Source organism: Mastigoproctus giganteus, chromosome 4, assembly GCF_048544385.1.
Source record: "Mastigoproctus giganteus isolate SK-2022 chromosome 4, ASM4854438v1, whole genome shotgun sequence".
In the NCBI taxonomy this organism is placed as follows: domain Eukaryota; kingdom Metazoa; phylum Arthropoda; class Arachnida; order Uropygi; family Thelyphonidae; genus Mastigoproctus; species Mastigoproctus giganteus.
In genome coordinates this window covers 101,546,624-101,570,635 of record NC_143578.1, presented here as the reverse complement: position 1 = coordinate 101,570,635, position 24,012 = coordinate 101,546,624, and the positions used below count along the sequence as shown (strand labels likewise).

Below are 24,012 nucleotides of genomic sequence, written 5' to 3'. Positions count from 1 at the left end.
TGGGAATCCTATGACCCTTGTAACAGTTATTCTGTTGTTTTAATTAATATCTCAGTTACTAATAAATTAATAAGTAATCAGCTGAAACAAATTTTGTGATTAAAGTAATTTTCTTTGTAATTTAAAATTAAAGTAATTTTTAAATTGCACATTAATAAAATAATAATACAAATAATAAGGTTATTTGTATATTATTATAGTAGTACTTCTTACTGTTATTAATAATGGATAACTTTAAAAAGTTTGGAAAAACAGTAAGATTACAGTTATGTTTGTTTTGCACCTCCCCTTTCCCCAATGTTGTTGTATCTGAGGCCAGTTTTAAGGCTAATTTTGTTCCATTTATTATTTAATTGTTTCTAGAAACAATTAAATAATTGTTCTCTTGTTCTTCTATTTGCATATTAAAATATGCAACAAAAATTAAAGACACTTATTTATTTATTTTACATTTAAATAAATACATTGTTTCAACCATTTTATGATCAAAGTAATGGTATTTCTCCTACCTTTGATGCCTGTCTCTTCTCTTTTTCTATAATGGGCTTTTTTATTTTCAGAAGTAAAAAGAATGATAATTATTAGTTATTTTAGCAATTAATGTACTTCATTATTTCTCTAATATAAAGTTAGATTAAATATATTTGTTATCCATTAATATTTCTATGTTTCAGGCAGTCATCTATCCAAACTGTCTCATTTAGGGCCTATTGCTGCTGAAGATCTACCAACAGCTTTTATCGAAAGGCATATAGATAATGATTATCTCTTCAATACTGAATTTGAGGTATAAACTGAATTTTTTAATAGCCATTACTTTTATAAAAGTTTTATCAGTATACTTGTCTCTATATTAAGTAATTTTGTATTCACACAAAATTACTTAAAGTATAAAATGTAAAACAATGAAAAGTGGTTTTTGATTTTTTTGGATTAAATATTTTACATAAAAAATTAAAAATTATACATTTCAAGGGCAAATGAAAATTTATTAGAGAATGACAGACAAACTGATGTGAAATAATGCACATACACATGCCGCAAAGTGTGCTTTTTTGAGTTTACAGTTAAAGGGCATTTAAATCACTTTGTGTAATTATGCAATAAATGGAAGGATTTCTATTCAGATAGGTTAACTTCAAAATGTTTATTTTATAGGATTAAGTTACATTAATTAGATAAAGCAAACAAATATATAATCTAAGATTTTTCACAACTATTTTCTATGCAAATTAAAGAAAAATTAAAAACAAAAGTAATAATAACAGGCATCTTACTTGAACAGAGAACCAGTACAGCAACAAAGTAGCTATAATTCAAAGTAAATATATATATACTGAATGTTTCAATTAAAAGTTACTGGGTTCTCTCTTGCTTATTTTTAGGTTTAGGAAATTTGTCATCTGTATCCTTTTTATCATATTTGGGCTGAAATTTTTGAAATTGATGATAAAATTAGACTAAGTATCACCATTTAGATTTTATGATTTCTAAATTAAAATTTCATGTTGAAAACATGTGATATTTGAAACTTTCAATTTTCTTTTTGGGAAATAATTTACTTCTCCTATGAAGGAAGATTTATGGAACATCCTGTATGCTTGCTTGCAGATTTTTTTTTTTAATAGTGCCTCCAAACAAAAGGATATATAATACTTTAGTACTGTGTAAAATGGATTCAAGGTTGAGAAGACCAAAAAAGAGATACTTGTTAATTTTGAACTGAATTTCTGTAAATTGTAACTTTTAATAAATACATGCAAAGGAAATAGATATGGTTATTCCAAAGAAGAAAGATAGGATGGATAAATGAAGAAAAGGAAAAGTTAGTGCTACGAGTTTGGATTCAGCAGTGAATGGATGTTGCCTAGTTGAGGTACATATTTAGATTGATCTGGAAGGTATATTGCTGATATTTGTTGCTTATAGTTGTAGAGGTATAAAGTTCAAGTACGATGTTTCTTAGTATATATTAGCATGATGAGATACATGTCTGCATTGTCATGGTACCTGCCTGCCCACCAATGAGTGAGCCAACAAGCTTCGAAACGTGTCTGGGTGGTGGTGCCCACTGAGAATAAATAACAGTATCTCCTCTACTAGAGAAGCATTACTTATTCGAAGTAGTGCAATACCTAGTATCTCGTTGTGAAGGTAGCCACAATATGAGATATAATCAAACGATGCCATTTAACTTACTTATGTAGTTAAATTTATGGATAAACTATGGTGTATTTACACCAATATTGGCTGATGCTGCATAAGCTCATACACTTGCTTTCTTGCATCACATGCCACTACTACTATAAGCAAAATATATGTGTGCACACACATTTGAAATTTTCACACATTTAGCAGTCTTTTCAACTGAAAGATGAATGAGACTAATAGATTCATATTTATATTTTGTGTCTATAATGTATTTTTTAAGTGTTTCAACAGAATTAATATTTTTTTGATTTTTGTTTTGAAAATATAAAAACAAAGCATTTTTTAAATTCCATAGTAATTAAAAATAAAAAGTTACAATAATTATTGCGATCATTCAGAAAAGATAAAATACTTGTATTTGCCAAGCAGAATTTAAAAAAAAAAAATCCTCAACTTGTCTAGAAATTAAAGAAATTTGTGCACCTCTCACACATAGCACCCTGTGTTTGCTTTTTGGACCACCACTGCTAGGTTAAAGAACATCTCATATTGTGAACTTCTTCACAGTGAATTGCCATATTCTTATACTTTGATAAATGCCTCCAGAAGCCTGATTTTACTTATTCTCAGTTAAGTGCCAACATCCAGACTGCCATTTCAGGGCTAGCCATCCCCTTATCAGCAGTGGGTGAGTAGATAGGTACCAACAATGCAAAAGCTGAACACAAATATAAAAGCATGAGACTTTAGCCCTTAAATAATATGTTTGAAAGTTACATCTTTTGATATCTCTCATATGATGGAAATAAGTCATAAATCAGCAAGCTTTTGTAATTTCAGTGCCTACCTACAAACTAATGAGGGAATAATCATCCCTGAAACAGTGCCATTTGGGTGGTGAAACTCAATTCAGTAATGATATACTTCTTTATTAGGGAAATGTTACTTATTTGAGGTTTAAACTAGGCAAACATGTTGTGCAGATATTCACGATTTGAGATATACTTTAATAATGCCTTACGTGCAAACCATTGTATGCTTCAAGAGTTTTAGCTATGTACTAGCTTGTTAGATGTTTATACAACTATGAAAGGGAAAACAAGTAACTGTGAACTATAAAAAACCCATAAATTGAAACTTCATAAGCATTTTTTTTTTTTTTTAATTCTGCTTGGCATATCCAGTATTTCATCTTTTCTGAATGATTTGATGATGCACACATTGAATTACTCTGTAGAAGATATAAAAAAATTAAAACATTATTTTGGAGACTACATCTGTGTCTTATAGTGCCACCACTAGCAGGTTAGAGGCCTTACATAAAAAATGTGTTTGCTTCAAAAATTTTAGTTAGATACTAACCTAATGCAAACCACAAACTTCTACATTGATTTTTTTTTTTTTTTATGAAAACCCCAAATACAGGAGGTACTAGAACCTATAGTACTTAGTACCGTGCTTGGGTTGGAGGTTGTTATTATTATTATTATTATTATTATTATTATTAATAGCTATATGCTATGCTGCACCAGCCAAAAAAAAAAAAAAAAAAAAATCTGAATTACCCTGAGAGACAGAGAGAGAGAGAGAGAGAGAGAGAGAGAGAGAACAAGAGACACACACACAACATCTAAGGAAGTGCATCCAATAGATGCTGGTGGACAATGCAGTGTTGAGTCTGTTTTTGGTGTGAAATAAGCACTGGGAAAGGAAAAATTAGAGTAGGTGTGTGTGTGTTATAGGCCTAATGAATCTGATGAATATAATGAGCAATTGTGCAGAGAAATATAGTGAGCCAGTAAATCAGAATGTCTCATAATGGGAGGTTTTAACTTTCCAGATATTGACTGAAACTTGTGGGTTGGTCACTCGCACACTAGCAAGACTTTTGTGGATTTACTGGATGACTGTTTTCTACAGCAACATGTTCGAGAGGCAACCAGAGGGAGTAATACTCTTGATCTGATTATCAGTAGTGATTCTTCATGCATTAAGAATCTGCAGATAAAGGAACCAGTGGGCGACAGTGATCACAATGTATTGCTGTGGGAATTATTTAAAGATGTAACTACCAACAAGGCTAAAGGGAAGGGCTTTTGCTTTCATAAAGGTGACTACAGAGGTCTCAGACAGTTTTTAAATTCTGTACAGTGGGTTCAACTGATGAAGTTATCAATAGTAAATTCTACATGGGAAGCATTCAGGGACTTAATTTTGGAGGCTACTAGACTTTTCATTCCAACTAAGAACTACTGTTCAATGTTTAGACCTAAATGGAGGTCAGATAAATTAATGAGGCTAGTGGCAGAGAAGAAGAAGAAGAATGTATGGGATGCATATAAAGTATCAGGTGACACAGAAGCCTATGGAAGGTATAAACTAGTCTATAATCAAGTCACAAAAGAGGTTAGGCAGGTGAAGGCAGATTATGAGAAATCTTTGGCAAAGGATGTGAAGAAAAACAGCAAGGAGTTCTTTACTTATGAAGGAAAGGGATGAATCAGATTGGACCGCTTAACATAGATGGGTTGACTATTGATGATCACGCCCAGGTAGCTGATAAACTGAATGAGTATTTTGCATCTACATTCACACATGAGGAGTTATTCAATGAGGGGAGTGTCAGAAGTTTATCAAACGCTAACAGGGAGCTAAATGATTTTGTAATAACTGAGTGCAAAGTGGAGGAGAAATTGTTGAAGTTAAACATAAGGAAGGCACCTGGGGTGGATGGGATCTATCCAGTTATATTAAAGGAGGCAGCAGAGGAAGTAAGCAGGCCCTTGGCCATAATTATGAGAGCTTCCTTGGACTCAGGGGAGGTCCCATGGACTGGAGGAGTGCAAATATATCACCAATTCACAAAGGAGATTCAAAAGGTGACATAAGTAACTACAGACCTGTTAGTTTAACTTGTTTTCCGGGGAAAATAATGGCATCACCGGTTAAAGAAGCATTGCAGGATCATCTAGACAAGACTGCAGTAATAGTTAAGACACAGCATGGGTTTGTCAAAGGGAGGTATTGACAAACTGACCAATTTGATTGGTTACTATGACGTGTTCACAAAGGAACTGAATGCCAAAAATAATTTTGATTTCAAATACAGGTAGGTCCCATTTTACGACTTTTCACATTAACGACTGTTTCAAAATATTATCTGAAAAAATTGAAAATAACAAAAAAATCACAACTCAGTAACACGTTGCAGCAACACCTGTAAATCCAAACACGTACTAGGCGTTTCTTTTGTTTTTCTTGGTGCATTGTGGGTGGAATGATAGCTACGCCAAGAGTTATTATTATTATTAATAGCCATTTGGTGCAAGGAAGCCTGAGGCTTATGCTGCACCAAGGAAAAAAAAAATTCCCAAGTTACCCTGAGAGAGAGAGTCAAAAGTAGAAGGGAATCACCAAGAAAGAGAAGAATGATAATATCCAGCTCAGGACCCTAGGTGTGCCAAGCCCATACTCACCAGATGTGATCCCCTTGGGTTCTTTGTTTACATTCAGTGTGCCTTGTTCGTTTCATTGTGAATTTTCCCTCAGTTGTTAACGGGTTACACAGTGTTATTTCTCATCAATAATAATTTTTGTGTAACCATGAGCTCTAAGCGTAGGGCAGTTTCTGCCAGGGGAGGACAAAAAGAGTGTAAAACACTAACAATTAAGGAGAAAATGGATGTGATCGTCACATGGAGTCTGGTGAGCATCGGTCGGATGTGTGTAAGGCGTTGAATTTAGCACCTTCTACTGTATCAACGATTATGAACAATGTTGATAAAATAAAGTGCACACACACACACACACACACACACACACACACACACACACACACACACACACACACACACACACACACACACACAGGGATAACAAGTGTGTCATCCTCCACAACAACTTATTCATGCAGTGAGACAATGGAAAAAATGGAGAAATTGTTAGCTTTGTGGGTTGATGATATAAACCAAAATAACATTCCTGTTACACAGGTGGTAATTCTGGACAAGGCCAAGTCATTATTTGATGAAATATGTGAGGAGTCTGGAAGCACTGAAACATTTACGGCCAGCAAAGGGTGGTTTCATCAGTTTAAAAACTGTTGTAAAATTCACAATGTGAAAGTGTGTGGTGAGGCTGCTAGTGCTGACGTTGCAGTGGTGGAAGAGTATCCTTCCGAATTTAAACGCTTAACAAACAAAGGCAACTACCACCCTGATTTAGTTTTTAATGTGGACGAAACGGGTAGTGGAGTCATCACTTGAGTACGTATTTACTCAAGTGATAACTCCACAGGACCAAAGTAAAATTTTATTTTATTAATTATATAAATTAGATAGTATGAATCAGAGCTGTAATACTCAATATGTTCTATGTTGATAATAATATTAGTAAAATAATAAGTGGAGTTAATAATAAGAGGTAAACTCCTCTTATTATTTTACTAATATTAATTATATAAATAAAACATGTGCATTAAATGTTTAAAATATTTAATTATTTATAAAGAACAGAAATATTAGTGCATACTTGGAAAAATTTTGGGAATTTTGGAACCTATCTAATTCAATTACATCATAATTTGGTCTTGTTTTATGACTTTTCATTTTACGACCCTGTTTTGCTGGAACCTAACCATGTCGTAAAAACGGATCCTACCTGTACTTGGATTTCAGGAAAGCTTTTGATACTGTTGCACATGGAAGACTGCTGTACAAATTGGAGAGGTATAGCATCAAGGGTAAGCTGCTACAATGGATAAAGAGTTGGTTGAGTGGGAGACAACAGAGAGTGGTAATCAATGGACACTGCTCCACGTGGACAAATGTTATTAATGGAGCTCCCCAGGGTTCGGTGTTGGGCTCATTGTTGTTTTGCATATTTATCAATGATATTGATGAAGGTATATCAGGTTTAATGTCCAACTGGGTGGTACTACACTCAGGGAAGTGGAAAGTGAAAAAATTACCTGGGGATAATTGTGCAGCCAAATAGGAAGTTTGCTGAACAGTGCAGACAGGCGGCCAGAGCAGGTCATGGAGTCTTGTCAATGACATATAGGAATTTTGCTAACAGGGACAGGGAGGTGATAATCCCGTTATACAAGGCAATGGTTAGGCCACACCTAGAGTACTGTGTGCAGGTCTGGAGTCCTCATTTTAGCAAGGATGTAGAAGTGCTAGAATGGGTACAAAGAAGGCCAACAAGATTGGTGAGGGGTACAAAGGAATGCTCTTACCAAGAAAGGCTTAAGTTCTGCAAATTGCAGTGCCTGAAGAGTAGGCGCCTGCGAGGTGATCTGATTGAGGTGTATAAGGCCTTGAATGGGTTCAGCAAGCTGAATGCTGATGGGATTCTTCCTCTTGCTCAGGTTAAGAACCTGAGGGGGCACAGATTCAATTTGAGGAAAGACAGTTGTAGAATAGATGTGCGGAAATTTGCCTGTAGCCAGTGGGTAGTTGACTGGTGGAACAGCTTCCATCTTTTGTTGTGGAAGCTAATAGCCTAAATAAATTTAAGGCTGACCTGGACAGGCATTTGGAACAAATTGAGGTATTAAATCAGAGAGTTTTTTTTTTTTTTTTGGCTGATGCTGCATAAGCTTGCTTTCTTGCATCGTATGCCTTTAATAATGCTAAAGAGTCAGAAGTAGAAGGGAATCACCAAGAAAGAGAGGAATGATGATATCCACCTCAAGTCCCTGGGTGTGCCAAGCTCATACCCACCAGATGTGAGCCACTGGGCCCTTCTAGGTTGAGAAGACAAGAGAAGATATTTGTTGACATTCTACTCGAAGAACTCCTGTAGACTGTAATTTTCAGGAAAGACATATGAAGGACGGTTGTTCCGGGAAACAGCAGTTGAATGAATAAACAAAGAAGATGAAAAGTTGGTTCTGTGAGTTTGAAGTTGGACAGTAAATGGATGTTGGCTGGTGGCTGCACATTTTCAGACTGTTTTGAAAGAGAGAGCAGGAATTATAGAAGCCAATTCAGAACATTGGTGCCCATGGAAGTATCTGTAGAAAAGGCATGCAGCAGAAACAGTACATCTATGAGACAGACAGTGAGTGGAGAGAATCTGTTAGAGATGAATCATTAATTAATCTAACTGCCCTCTTCTGAATTGAATCTAGAAGCCTGAGAGAGGTTTTGGGGGCACTGCCTGAGATGTGGGAACAATATTCCATGGTAGGGTGGATTTGCGATTTGTGCAGAGTAAACAGCTGTTTGGAAGAAAAGTAACGCCAAGAGCAAAAGAGAAAACCAAGTTTTTTAGATGCAGAGGAAGCAATATTTGTAGTGTGTTTGTGCCAAGAGAGATTAAAAGTCATAGTAATCCCCAAAAGAGATACATCGACTTGCCTAGAAATCGGAATATCACCAAAGCTAAGGATAGGAGCAGAAGAATCCTTTTTGCGAGATATAAGACAAGACTGAGTTTTAGAAGGATTGAAATCAACTAAGTTGTTTTTGCTCCAGTGGAGAATTTAAGGAATTGGTAGCGGATATTCGAGAAGTTAAAGCTGATTGAGCAGGGCAGGTTTCTCAAAATGGAAAGTGGAATGCAATGTGCTGTCATCGGCAAAACTATTGTTAGGATTACCAAGTCAATGGAAGAAATATACAATTTTTAATATACAAATCATTAATATACAAGAGGAAAAGCGTGAGAGAAAGAACTGAACCTTGGGGGACACCAGCATTAGTGGAGAAGTTAGAAGACAGAGAGCCATCTACCCTCACTCTCAGTGAGCGATCAGAGAGAAAACTGGATAACCAATTACAAAAAACAGTTGGCAAACCATAAGATGGAAGCTTGTTTAGAAGACCTTTATGCCAAACATGATCAAAATCCTTTGAGATGTCAAGAGCAACTGCTTGTGTTTCACCAAACGTTTCCATTGAATTTGTTCATAAATGGGTAACATCAGCCAGAATATCACCAGTGGATCGACACTGACAGAATACTGGCGATCATTGATCAAACAGAAGGTTTCTAGGTAGTTTAAGAGTTGGTGGTTAATTGATTTCTCCTTTTCTTTAGAAAGATTAGAAGTAATTGCAATGGGACGATAATTGGATGGGAGGGATTTATCACCCTTTTTAGGAACTGGCTGGGTATGATCAAATTTCCAAGCAGAAGGAAAAATATCTTTGGAATAAGAAAGTGAAAAAAGAACAGGAGTAAGGTCAGGAGTGCAGGTTTTGAGAACAAGTGGAAAAATACCATCAAGACCTGGAGCTTTCTTAGCATCAAGATTTGTCAAAATCCTTCTGACATCCTTTTGATGGAAGACTACAGGAGGCATTGAATGGAGCTTGATAGGAATGGTGGGAGGTGTTTTTCTAAGATCATTAATACATGAGTTGGAAGAAAAATGGGATGCTAGCAGGCCAGCTTTATCCTTGGCTGAAGTGACAACAGAACCATTTGGTTTTGAAGAGGTGGGAGCAGAGATTACTAACAGTCCCACCATCGTGAAGGTGCAAGCACAGGATTTGTTTGTCACAGGCTGTCTGGACTTCGCCGAAATTGGGTCCACTTGACTTGAATGTCACCCGAATGTCTGTTCCACCAGTGTTTTAGACTCCCAGGTAGCAAGTACAGCTTGTCTGGCATATCTGAGAGAATGTCTGTGACAAACTCAAGGACCAAATAATACTACAATAATAAGAAATATCAAAACATTTGCCGATCCCACCCTCTGTAATATTCCCACCCAAGACAGAAGCACCTTTCTACATTGATACCTTTTGCTACTACTCAGATGTAAATGGTCTTCTTGAAGAAGTTGGTAACAAGCACAATCTGGCAGAGTATTGTCTTCTTCAACAGCTCACAAGAAGTCTATTTTTGCTCCGTGGTGGGAATAAATTTTTATCGATTTCTGCAATTCATTCAGTTCATATAAAAGAGGACTATGAAAATGCAAGCCGTGTTCGAGAAGAAAAAGCTACAAATTGGCTGTTTGTGAGCACTTCAAGTTGCTAAGATTCTTTTTTGAATTGTCAGCATGGCCATGCTAAGTATTCTAGGTTTCTCTGTTTGTGGGAGAGAAAAGCAATAGGCTAGCCCTATTGCTTTTGAAGAGATTGGTTTGTCAGACATGAATTAATACCTGGTGAACACAACAGTTAAAATTCTGAGGTCTAAATAGACATGGTCTTGCTGCCACCATGACATATCAAACCAGAACTAGTGAAGCAATTTGTTAAAATTGTGAATACTCAAACTGATGTTTCCAGTATACAGTATATATGCTAATGTACCCAAAAAATTTGTAGGGTGAAAAAAGATGGCATATTCCTTTAGCAACAAGTTAAGTAGATGTGGGCATATAAAATGATTGCTGTCGAAAAGAATGCCTGACAAGCTCTTAGGCTTGTGATGCATGACTTATAAATAATAGTAAGAGTGAAAACCAGAGAGCTGGCTCAAAATTTAATTCAACTCTAGAGAAGACTACAAAATGTCATTAAAGCTAGCTATGTTACTTGCATTCATGCTTAGTTTTCTCAGCAGAATTTAGGTGACCTGAGTGAAGATAGGAGAAATTTTTCCGTTAGGATTTTCACTCAATTGAGACAGTATCAAGGAAGAGGTACAAGTATAATAGGTAACTGCATCTGGTGTTTGGTTCAAATTGAACAGAGTGATCACAAAAGATGTTCAAATAGTCTGTTTTGACTATTTGAACATCATTACCCTGTCTCTCTACTTACTGCACTATTTATTCCATTGGTCTGTTACATCATATACTGTATTTCTGGTTTCTTCAGGACAGAGGAGATGAACTCTTCAGGATATGTTTGTTTTCTCGTTACCTTGGAGCATTTCTGATGGTGTTCAAATCCACATCTATAGATTGCACATTTAAAGGCCCCCTCAAAATGCAATTCTTGATAATTCTGGCTTTAACACTATAGGAACAGGTGCCTCCATAGCCAGGTGGGCAGGAGCAGCAGTGCGTAGCACACACTTTTTGATTAGACCAGGGTTCAAGCCCATGACCACCAAATACGGAGGATGCGGAGAGGTCAGGGAATGACCACTGCATATCCCCGGAGCAATATGGCCTTAGTTACTAATGCTCCTAAAAATCAAATAACAAACAAACAAACTATAGGAACAGTTATCATGAAAGTTTAAAATGGAAGCTCTGTCTGTTGGTTTTCTGTAAGCTTTGGTGAGTATGAAGTCATTCCTTCAAAATGATTTGGACATTCAGAAAGGATGGAGTTAGAAAACATGAATACCCTGCTTAAAAATAACTATCCACCATATTTCTATATTAGAATAAGTAAAAAAAAAAAAAAGAATCCTCCAAATTTATAAATCCTGACCACCAAATCCATTTAGTAGCAGTTTCCATTCCTTCTGTACATTATTCTTTCCTGTTTTAGGAGAAAGAATTGCAAGGATAACCAGGTGATGCATTATTCCATTTTTTTTCAAGGTAACAGAAACAACAGATTATAAAGAATTCATCCTCCCATTTTTCCTCTGCAGGCCACAGACACACTGTGCAATGTGGCAAAATGTAGTGCAGTGAAGCATACACAGCCTATCATATAAATGTCATAAGCTAGAATTAAAGAACATTCTAGGTACACCAAAGTAGGAAGTTTAAAACCTGAGATATTGTCCTCTACCCCATTCCCGAAGGACACAACTTTTCCCTCACAACTTACCATCAGAGCATTGATACATTATTCTAGGAGGAGAAAATGTTTTGATGTGTTTCTAATACAATCTAATCTCAGACAAATCAATATGAATAAGGAAATTTGACTCTTCCCTCCTTACTGGTTTTCTCTCTTCCCTACCTTCCTTTCCCTCTTCTAATAACAATCGAGATTAGTACGGCAGTCGCAGCATAATCTCTTCTAGAAAGTCCACTTACTGAACAAACCAGCACTTTGACTTTCTAGACAAGATAAACTCCAGAAGCTACATAATCCTCTATATTCCCTCTCCTTAACCTTTGTCACTGTTTCAGAGCAAAAGCTTTCCCAAGGTCAGTTTTTGAGCCTTATAACATAAGTAGTAACACAGAAAACCTTTTTACATCCGATGCTTCAACTGCACCCCACTACTATGCCAATATTTCAACTCTCAGAAGATTTATAAAGTTACAAAAAATGTTCAGTAAAGAGTAACTATAATATGCCAACCTCTGTTTATTTATAATCTCAGGATTTTTCAGCAACATGATGAAGTAATATATTAGCAAAAAACTGTAAACATGGGGTCCCATCCATTCAATAAAAGGACATGTGAATCTGTTCAAAACATTTGTCAATATAACCTTTGGTTTTGTTATACTCAGAATATAGTAATCTTTTCGCCTGTTAGTAGTGCTTTCTGTTTTTATGTATTCTTCACCTTTCAGTCTTTTCTATCTATACTGCTGAAGAAGAAGACCCTGGTGAGGTTGCAATATATGGTATTAATTTTTTTATTCATTAAAGCAAATATTTTATATGCAATGAAGTACCTATTTTTTTGGTGCTCATAAAATAAAACTATTTATTATTTATTTTGTAATTTATTATTTGTGGTAAATGGTAATATAAATTCCTTTTATCTGTGATATACAGGAATTTTGCCAGCAGGAAAGAGATGATTATCCTGTTGTATAAGGCAATGATTAGCTTGTATCTTGAGTACTGCATCCAGGTTTTGAAGCCTCAATTTTGGAAGGATGTAGAGCTCTTGGAACAGGTGCAGAGAACAGCAATAAGATTTGTCAGGGGCAGAAAAGAATAGTCTTATTATGAAAGACTTGTATTCTGGAAATTGAGCATCTCTTAGGAGACCTGATAGAAGTGTTTAAGGCTTTCAATGAACTGGAGTAAACTGAATGCTGATAACATTCTTTTTCTCAGATGATACACAAAAGGGGACATAGATTTAAACTGGAAAAGTATGGTTGCAGGATGGATGTGCAAAAATTTGGTTTCACCCATAGAGTAACTGATTGTTGAAACAAACTTTCATCTAGTATTGTGGAAGTGGATAGTTTGAATAAATTTATAAGAAAGATTGGGCAAATGAATTAAAGAAAGGCAAATGAATTAAGTAATGCGTTTTTTTTTTGTTTTTTGTTTTTTTTTGGCTAATGCTGTATAACCTTGTTTCCTTGCATCATTTTACCACTACTAATACTAAATATGAAAAATAAATGAATAAATTAGAACAGAATACTTATTAAACTTGCAGCCAAGCAAGCAATTCTTGTATTTACTTTTTACAGTACATTGATATATTGAAATTTTGTGAAAATTTCAATTTTTTGATTGAGATTTTTTATAAGCTTAGAATTGAGAGCAGTGAGAAGATTGGCTTATTTGGGTAGTATGGGTGATCTCAACTCTAATCGGCAGTTTAGACTGTTATTGGAAATCCTTGATATAATTCAAAAGTTAAGTTACATCTTGACACTGAACACAGGTTTGGAAACTGAGTTTCTGGAAATACATCCAAAAAGATTAAAAAGGCTTATGAGATAAATTGTTGCATTTTAAGTTGCAAGCCCTTAAAATAGTTATTACTGAGGTATATAAAAGAGTAAACTGAACTAATGTTCAGTTTACTCTTTTTCAGATGACACAAACATAAAAAGAATATTTGCAGACTAGATTCCAAAAAAATGAGGAATTTTTCATTTTATTAAGTTTAACTCATCTTTTGGTGATCAATCATTTAAATATGTAATTTAATATAAGAGAATAAAGAGAAGGCTGTATTGGTATATGCAAAGAAAGATGATAAATTTTTAATAGAAGAGTCATCAAATGCAGTCAGATATGTCTAACCATATATTCAAAATGAATGACCTGGTGAATTATATTTAATCATCTGAGAGAGAGAAATACCTATTGAAACACTGATGCTATATAATATTTGTTACTTTGTGTTGTTTTGCAACTGATACCGATATGAATTAATATCATGCTTGTTGCTTTTTATCTGCTGGCAGCTTTCATATACATTTTTTTCTGGGTTAACCCAGTATTTTGTACAGGCTTCTTAAATTCTAAATAGTTTATTTTTAATTGAGTAATTTTAACTTTTTAAAGATAATAAAATAGGTTTAAAAATTTCCAGGAGTGTGTTTGCATTATTTACATTTAAAAAAAAGAAACTTTCTTCCTTTACCTTATGTTGTGTTTCTTGTCTGATTGTTATTGTCAGCTTTGATATTTGGAGGGTTTACATGAAATGAAGAGAAATCTAAAAAAAAATTTGAAATGTTCATGTTACATCTGAAACTACTGCCAAACTACTATATGAAGGAATCAAAAATAAACAAACATCTAAAAAGAGATTATATAACAATTTAACCCCAGGGGCTCACATCTGGTGAGTATGGGCTTGGCACACCCAGGGTCCTGAGCTGGATATCATCATTCTTCTCTTTCTTGGTGATTCCTTTCTACTTCTCTCTCTCTCTCAGGGTAATAGGGATTTTTTTTTTTTTTTGCCGGTGAAGCATAAGCCTCAGGCTTCCTTGCACCATATGGCTAATAATAATAATAATAATAATAATAAAAAACAATAAATACTTCTCTGCATTATGTTTTTCTGTATTTCTGCCTTGTGGAAGTTCTATTTTTTCCAATGATAGTGACAGGCTTGGGCTTATGCTCACTTTAGAAAATACATCATTTTCTACAAGTCAATCTAAAATTACTGCAGTAATATTGTTTTTAATCAAATAACATCATCAAAAAGGGAATCTATTATTTATTAAACACCCAAAGATTCAACTGTTACCACTATCAGAGCTCACTGGCTCATCATTGGACAGTAGGTGGCCTCACTTAACAACCATATGCAGCATGTTTAACAATATTTTTAATCTAAATGAGCATTCCCAAGACATCAAGACAAAAAAAATGGGGAAGCATTTATTATTGTATTATTTCAACACTACACTTTCGTTGAAATATAACTCCATTCATTTACTTAAAAAGAGATTATACAACCCTCAAAGAAATAGTTTCTGTATTAGCTGTCAAAGATGGCATTACAATGCAAAATATCTGTATGCGATTTTATTTGAGGTGGCTTAAGAACTCAAGGCGTTGTTTTACCAAAGCAATTAATATATATTATGTATTTTGATAAAGGTAAAATAGAATTTTTGGTAAAAATTGATGAAATGAAAAATGAGAACCAAAGATTATTTTTTCTTTGAAAATGGGAAAATTGGTTGAAAAAAGATGATCTATAAAAATGGTTGGTGTTTGAAAATTTGCTTATAGGATGGTGATTTTTAGTTTGAGTTTAATTTCTATATATGAAAGTACTGTGGCTGATAAAATGATTCAGCTTATGGTTGGAAAATTAAAATAATTTTCTTTGATTTTAACAAAAAAAAAACATATTTACTACAAGTGATGGAGGAAGAGTGATAATGAAATTTAGATTACAGTATATCAGCAACTAAGTTACAATCATGTAATTCATTTAGTAGTAATGTCAAATTTTCAAAGGTGACCAGAAGCAAAATATGATTCAGATGATAAAAGTGGGTTGGCTGGCAGACACAAAAGTGAATATGAATATTTTTCAAATGATAATGAAATAGAATTTTTTGCAAATGTTGTTTTGAAAAATATAAAAGAGTTTAAAAGTACAGATAATATAGAAGTATGTGCTACAATAAAAAAAATTAGGGAAATTAGTCAAGTTATTTAAAAAAGTGCCAGTTTAAAATTCTCTACTTGGAAAGATAATTTGAGAAAATGGGATTGCAGTTATTATTCAATTATACTACTGTTGAAAAAAACATTGAAACAATGGTAGAACAACTTGTGGAAATCATAAATTTCTTTAGAAAAATCATTGGTTGATTGTAAATGTAACTCATCTCTGGCAACCAGAAAATAATTATTTTGGTAGCTTAAAAGCCAGTTTGTGGTAGAAGCATTAAGGTCAACAAAATGCTAATCCCTCAAAAACTGAAGGATCGCTTAAGTTTTTTCCAAGAACATCCTGCTTTAAAGTAAAAATTAATCAATAAAATAAGACATATATGAAAGAAAATATACCATTATTATCACTGATAATATCTCTTACAAGATTCAAACCCATACAAAACAAAAAATTTAATTGCTGGATATTATATATCAAAAATAACTAGATTATTGAATGAATTATTAGATTGTGTATGTTTTTTAAAAAGTTCTTTTATTTAAAAAAATATAATAATAATAATAATAATTGACACACTGTAGCAGAACCACCTCGCACTCAGCAAGAGATTACACTGATACAAAGAAAGCTCCTAGAGGAAAATAAACAACTGAATCTTCGGTGAGGATCAAAGAGCCTTCTACAGGAGTCTCGGAGAAGACAGGAAAGAAGGGAATGGACCACGTGATTGAGGAGTTCTAGGGCAACGTATGAAGCAGAGAAGTAAGACATAACAGTCGAACCCCCAGGATAGAACTAGAACGGGAGAAAACCAAGGACGTACAAGAGATGAGAGAATGGGAGATTTTGGAGGAAGAAGTGAAACAAATGATCAAGAACTCTGACAATTGGCAAACTTCAGGAATAGATAACGTTCACAACTACTGGTACAAGAAGCTCACTTGCACACACAAGCACTTGGCAAAGCAGTTCACCTTAATGATAATGCACCCAGAGACAATCCCAAAGTTTCTCACTCAAGGAATCGCATATCTGAAGCCCAAAGACAAAGATACAAGAAACCCGATGAAATACAGGCCAAATCACCTGCCTCTCAATGATGTACAAGGTCCTGACCAGCTGCATAACCAAGAAGATATCAGACCACTTGGAGAGCCAGAACATAATGGCCAAACAGCAGAAAGGATGCAAGTGGCTGAGCAAAGGATGCAAGGAGCAATTGACCATAGATGCCACAGTTATAGAGCAAGCCTACAAGAAGTGCCACAACCTGTACACTACCTACATCGATTACAACAAGGCCTTCGACTCCATGCCTCATAGCTAGCTAATAGAGGCGCTGAACATCTACAAAGTCAATCCAATAGTGACAAACTTCCTAGGAGAAACAATGACGAAATGGAGTACCACCATTAAGGTTGAAAACATCACAACCAGGCCAATCCCCATCAGAAGAGGAAACTTTCAGGGAGATGTCCTGAGCCCATTGTGGTTCTGTCTAGCATTTAACCCACTATCCACCATGCTCAACAGTAGCAAGTATGGATATTACCTCAAAGAAGGAAGGAACAACCTGTACACACTCATCCATCTGATGTACACTGATGACATCAAGCTCTATGCAGGAACCGAGAAGCAACTCCAGCAACTACTCCGGATCACTGAAGAATTCAGCAATGATATTAGGATGGAATTTGGTCTAGACAAATGCAAGATCTATGGATTGCACTAGAGAAAATTAGTCAACCGAAACTACCAGCTGCAGACGGGTAAAGAGATTGAAGCCATGGCAGAGGGAGAGGCCTACAAATATTTGGGGATGATGCAGGCTAAGCAGTTACAGCACAAGGAAATTAAGGCCTGCCTGACCGAAAAATACCATCAGAGACTCAGAAGCTGGAGGATGTCATGAGAAAGACAAGGACAATGATGACCAAGAGCTGCCAACACCACCCAAAGTCAGCCATGGAGAGACTGATAATTGCTTGGAAAGAAGGAGGAAGGGGCCTGGTAGACTTCATCGAACAGAAAATAGCAATTGCTAACCTGAAGGATTACACACACAGCAGCACTCCAGCAGGCCATAAGGAAGATAGATAAGTGGTATACCCCCACTCAACCTAAGCAAGTAGTGCCCTCCCAACCAGGAGGCACAAACGAAGCTAGAAAGATGGGCAGAGAAGACGCTCCATGGCAGACACTACAATGATCTCCATCAAGATCACATAAATAAAATTGCTTCCAATGCAGGCTCATGAGCGGGATGCTCTTCCCCAAGACTGAAGGATTCATGCTCGCCATCCAAGACCAGATAATCAACACCAGGAACTATAGAAAATACATTTCCAAGGAGCCCGGAGTGTTCGATGACACATTTCAACGATGCCACCTGGCCTCAGAAATGATCCAACACATCACTGCAGGATGGAAGGTGATCACCCAGATTGAGTACACTCATAGACATGATCAGGTAGATACATCAGAACCTAGCAAGGAAATACCAGTTGATCGAAGAAAGTGTACCGTACTACAAGTACGAACCCCGGGCAGTACTAGAAACCCAGAAGCTGTACTGGGACCACACCATAATAACTAATAGGACAATCCCACACAACAGACCAGACATAACCCTCATGGACAAGAAGGAAAAGGCTACGTTATCTGATTGACATAGCAGTACCCAACACTGGCAACCTGCAGAAAACCCATGGAGAAAATATCAGAAAGTACATGAACCTAAGACAGGAGATCAAAGAGACGTGGCATATGCAACAAGTAATGACCATCGTGTCACCAGACATAACCCTCATGGACAAGAAGGAAAAGGCTATGTATCTGATTGACATAGCGGTACCCAACACTGGCAACCTGCAGAAAACACATGGGGAAAAATCAGGAAGTACACGAACTTAAGACAGGAGATCAAAGAGATGTGGCATATTCAACAAGTAACGACATCCTGATCATTGTGTCAACCACCGGTATGGTGCCAAAGACCCTACATAACAGCCTGGCAGCAATAGGTCTCCCAGCAAATATCTACAAGAAGGAACTCCAGAATGTTGCAATCCTGAACACCTGTAGGATAGTCAGAGTTCCTCAACCAACAGTAACACCAGACATAACAACAACCATCCTGTGTACTTGGTAGCAATACCAGTCACGAGGTGGAAACCCCAATCAGGGAGAAATAATATGAGCATAATAATAATAATGTCATTAATTGCAGTTATGTGCAAAATGCTTTATTTCATACTTTTTTACCCCGTTGTGTTTGTTCAGTCTGCTTTTATTCTTATTTTTTTTTTTCACACTGTTTATAGTTGAAAAACATTGAGATAAATATATGTTATTTATTTTTTTTTTTTAACTTTCACATATAAAAAGAAATAACGAAATGCAAATTTAATTCAAATATTTATTTGATAAACTTGAGAATAATTAAAATAACTTAATTTCCCAAGAAATAAAAGACATCAAGAAGTAAAAATCACTGTATCATCCACTTCCATATACATGTTCAAATGGCGCCTCCGTAGCCAGGTGGGCAGGAGCAGCAGTAGCACGTGCTTCTTGATTAGACCGGGGTTCAAGCCTGTGACCACCAAATATGGAGGATGCAGAAAGGTTTGAACATATACATGGGAATGTATATGTTCATATACATTGAATATGAACATTGAATGTATATGAACATATACAAGGGAATGACCACCGCATATCCCTAGAGCAATATGGTCTTAGTTGCTAATGCTCCTAAAAACCAAATAACAAACAACAACAACAACAACAACATGTTCAAATTATTCTCATTGAAAGAGTGTATTTTCATATTTTATATTTGGGTCTTTGGAAAGGTATTTCCAGCCATTACAAATTTCATTAAAATTACACAGATAAAAATCCTTTTTTTTTTTTTAAATTCTTATCTCAAGTTAGCTATATACAAGCATTCCTCATGTTATGTCAGTTTGAGATGCATCTTTTCACATACATGTGCAATGTCAGTTTGGTGTTGAAATAAGCACTGGAAAAATCAAAATATCAGTAGGAGTGTGTATAGGCCTAATGACTTTAGCAACACTTATATGGATTTAAAGGATGACTGGTTTCTAGAGCTGTACTCTTTATCTGATTGTCAGCAGTGATTCTTCATGAATTAAGAATCTGCAGACAAAAGAATTACTAAGTAGCAGTGATTACGGTGTATTGATGTGGGATTTACTACAAAATGTAGATTTTAAATTCTATACTGTGGAACCAACTAATGATGCTACCAACAAAAAATTTGAAATGAGAAGCTACTATGCTTTTCATACCAACTAAGAAGTACTGTATAAGGGTTAGACCTAAATGAATATCGGATGAACTTCTGAGACCTGACAGAGAAGAAAAGTGCACAGAATGGATATAAATTATCAGGTGATGCAGAAGCCTGTGTTAGATATAAACTAGTCTGCACTCAAATCACAAAGGACTTTAGGAAGCCAAGAAGATTATGAGAAATGTTTGACAAAGAATGCAAAGAAAAACATTAAAGACTTCTTTACATATAAACACTAAAAGGAGAGGGATGAATCACATTGGTCCACTTGATATCAGTGGTTTAACTGTTGATGATCATGCTCAGGTTGCTGGCAAACTGAATAGGTATTTTCCATCTACATTCACACATGAGGAATCCTTTAGGAAAGTGCCAGAAGTTTATCAAACTCAGAGAGCTAAATAATTTTGCAATAACAGAGAGGCAATTTGAAGAGAAATTTTGAAGTTAAACATAAAAAAAGTCACCTGGGGTGGATGAGATCTCTCCAATTATATTAAGGGAGGTAGCAAAGAAAGTAAGCAAACCATTAGCCATAATTATGAGAACATCTTTAGATTCGGGGGAGATCCTTATAAACTGGAGATGTACCCCCAATTCATGAAGGGGGAATCCAGGGATGATATGAGTAGCTCATGATGTCTTATCAATGATATACAGGAATTTTTCTAGCAGGGATAAGTAGGTAATTATTCCCTTGTATAAGGCAATGGTCAGGCCACACCTTGAGTACTGTATACAGGTCTGGAGGCCTCATTTCAAGAAGGATGTAGAGCTGCTGGAACGAGTACAGAGAAGGGCAACAAGATTAGTGAATGGAACAAAGGGTTGCTCTTACGAAGAAAGGCTTAAGTTTTGCAGATTACAGTGTCTGGAGACTAGGCACCGGTGAGGTGATCTGATAGAGGTGTATAAAGCCTTGAATGGTTTGAGCATGCTCAATGCTGATGGGATTCTGGCTCTTGCTCAGAATAATCACCTGAGAGGGCATAAATTCAAATCGAGGAAAGACAGATGTAGGATAGATGTGCCGAAATTTGCCTTTAGCCAGCAGGTAGTTGGTTGGTGGAACAGACTTCCATCCTTTGTTGTGGAAGTTGATAGCCTAAATAAATTGAAGGCTCAGCTGGACAGGTATTTCAAACAAACGGAGGGGTGAAGGGGAAGTTTTTTTTTTTTTTTTTGGCTGATGCTGCATAAGCTTGTTTTCTTGCATCATATGTCTCTATTAATGCTAATGAGTAATTACAGAAGTCTTAGCTTGACTTCTGTTCCAGGGAAAATAATAGAGTCACTAGTTAAAGAAGTAATTCTTCATCATCTAGACAGGAGTGCAGTTATACTTCAGTCACAGTGTGGGTTCATTAAGGAGAAATCTTGCCTGACCAGTTTTATATACTATGATGCAGTAACAAATTATGGCGATTGAAGTTTAACATTGAGAAATGCAAGGCACTCATCTCGGTAGTAGCAATCCTAGAGTAATATATTAACTTTGTTTTATTGCAAAGTACCACAAAGTACCTCAGTTTAGTGGAAAATAAAAAAAGATCTGGGGGTAATTGTGCAGTCTGATATGAACTTCTCTGAGCATTGCATGCAGGCTGCCAGGACAGTCCATGGGATTTTGTCAATGATATTCAGGAATTTTGCTAGCAGGGATAACAAGGAAGTTTGTCTTTAGCTAGCAATTGGTTGATTGCTGGAAAAAGCTTCCATCCAATGTTTTGGAAGTGGATAGTATGAATAAATTTAAGGAAGAACTAGATAAACTATTGGAGGTAATGGATAAGTGAAATGGGATTTTTTTTTTTTTTTTTTTTTTTTTAGTGTCTCTCTTTGCTTTCTTGATTGGAAGATATTAACAACTGGAATATCAATAATTCATAATCTAAAACAAAATTATATATATATTTTATGTTAAAAGCTTATTCAATACATGAAAACATTATATATCAGTTCTCATTAGTTCTTGACATTTAAATGTCACAGTTAATTATCTTGAACTTTCCTCAATAATGTCCATCTGTATTTTGGAAAAGTATTTTTGAAAATTTAATAAGTGTTTTTGAAAGGTTTATAGTGGAGGGGAAAAATGCTTTAAGCTTTAATTCTAAAAAGTTATCAATCAGAATGGTATCCCAGCCCAGTTTTGACACTGAATTGCACAAATTGTACTGTATTCATTAAATAAAACATTTAAAACTGCAGTAGTATTTTTAGAACTCAAATTTTGGTGGCAATGCATGTTTAAAATAAAAAAACTAACTGAACTAGAACTGCATTGATATTATACTTGAATTTCTGCTGATTGTAATTTTCAGGAAATATGTATGATTAGCATTAACATTAGTAGAGGCATATGATGCAAGAAAGCAAGCTCATATGGCATTAACCAAAAAAAAAAAAAAAAAAAAAAAAGCCTTCCCATCTCAACCATTCATTCACTCCAAATGCTTGTCTAGTTCTGCCTCGAACTTATTTAAGTTGTCGACCTCCACTATAACAGATGGATGTTTGTTCCAATTATCAACCATTTGCTGGCTAAAGGCAAATTTCCACACATCTATTCTACAATTGTCCCTCAGTTTGAATTTATGTCCCCTTTGATGAGTAATCTGAGCAAGAGGAAGAATCCCATCAGCATTGAGCTTGCCCAAACCATTCAAGGCCTTATACACCTCAGTCAGATCATCTCACAGGTGCCTAGTCTCCAGATGCAGAAATTTTATGAAGGGAGGTTGTTCTAGAAAACAGAAGTTGAATGGATAAATGAGAAAAATTAAAAGTTGGTTCTGAGAGTTTTGAGTTGTACAGTAAAAGGATGTTGACTGGTTGTGGCATGTGTTCAAAGAGAGCAGGAATTATAGAAGCCAATTCAGAAGAATAGTGCCCATGGAAGTATCTATAGAAAAGGCATGCAGCAGAAACAGAACATCGGTGAGACAGCGAGTGGAAAGGCTTTGTTAAAGATGTCATTAATTAACCTTACTGATGAAAAAATTTATGACCATATAATAGTCAAATTGTTTTCATCTGTTAAATCCAAATTCTGTTAAATCAAGGGTGTACTGTATCCACAATAAATACGTGAAACATACTACAGTAGAACCTTAAAAATAAAAAGAACCACAGGTGCTGGATTTAATAATTTCTTTCAATTTCAATGACTTTCCATTTTGCATATTTTCTAGAATGTACATCATCATTATTGAAAAGTATAAAATCATTCATTTTGTGAGGCTAGACATTCAGTGCTAGTTCACAGAATAGTACTTATTAGTGCAGTAGTATATATTTAGTTTTTGAAGTGATTCAATTGCTGAAATATGTGAGGAGTCTGGTAGCACTGAAACATTTAAACTTGTTCTATTCATACCTCATGTTAAAAAATATTGGATGCCCACAATGTTTCCATTTACAGTGTGCAAAGCCCCGCTTACTTTTTCTGACAAAATCCCGATTATCAGCTAATTCAACCACTATTCATCTCAGCTCTCCTAATTATTCACTGGATGATTCCTTTTGTATCAGAGGTAGTTCTTGTGCCTATATCTGCTCAGATATTTCCTGTCAGAGATTTAGAAATTCAGAATTTTCTCATTTTGATTTTCTCTGGCTTAAAATGTCTCTACCCCATTCTGTTAAATTCATCTATTGCCTTTCATGAGTACTGCATAGACGTCTGGAAGTCTCATTTTAGGAAGGATGTATAGCTGCTGGAATGGTACAGAGAAAGTTAACAAGATTAATAGGGTGAACAAAGGGGTGCTCTTACCAAGAAAGGCTACAGTCTGCAAATTGCAGCATCTGTAGACTAGGCACCTGCAAGGTGATCTGATTCAGGTGTCAAAGGCTTTGAATGGATT

General features: G+C 35.4%; 1 protein-coding gene across 4 annotated transcripts in view; it reads left to right on the top strand.

Moving 5' to 3' along the window:
• LOC150086955 (tyrosine-protein phosphatase 69D-like) overlaps positions 1 to 24,012 on the top strand; it is an 823,111-nt gene that overhangs the window by 594,607 nt on the left and 204,492 nt on the right. For 2 of the 4 annotated variants that reach the window (XM_090371704.1, XM_090371705.1), the window contains exon 14: positions 675 to 787. In XM_090371704.1, the coding sequence (XP_090227830.1) occupies positions 675 to 787 (113 nt within the window). The remainder of the gene's footprint in view (positions 1 to 674; positions 788 to 24,012) is intronic. The other 2 variants (XM_090371707.1, XM_090371706.1) reach the window with 2 other exon arrangements.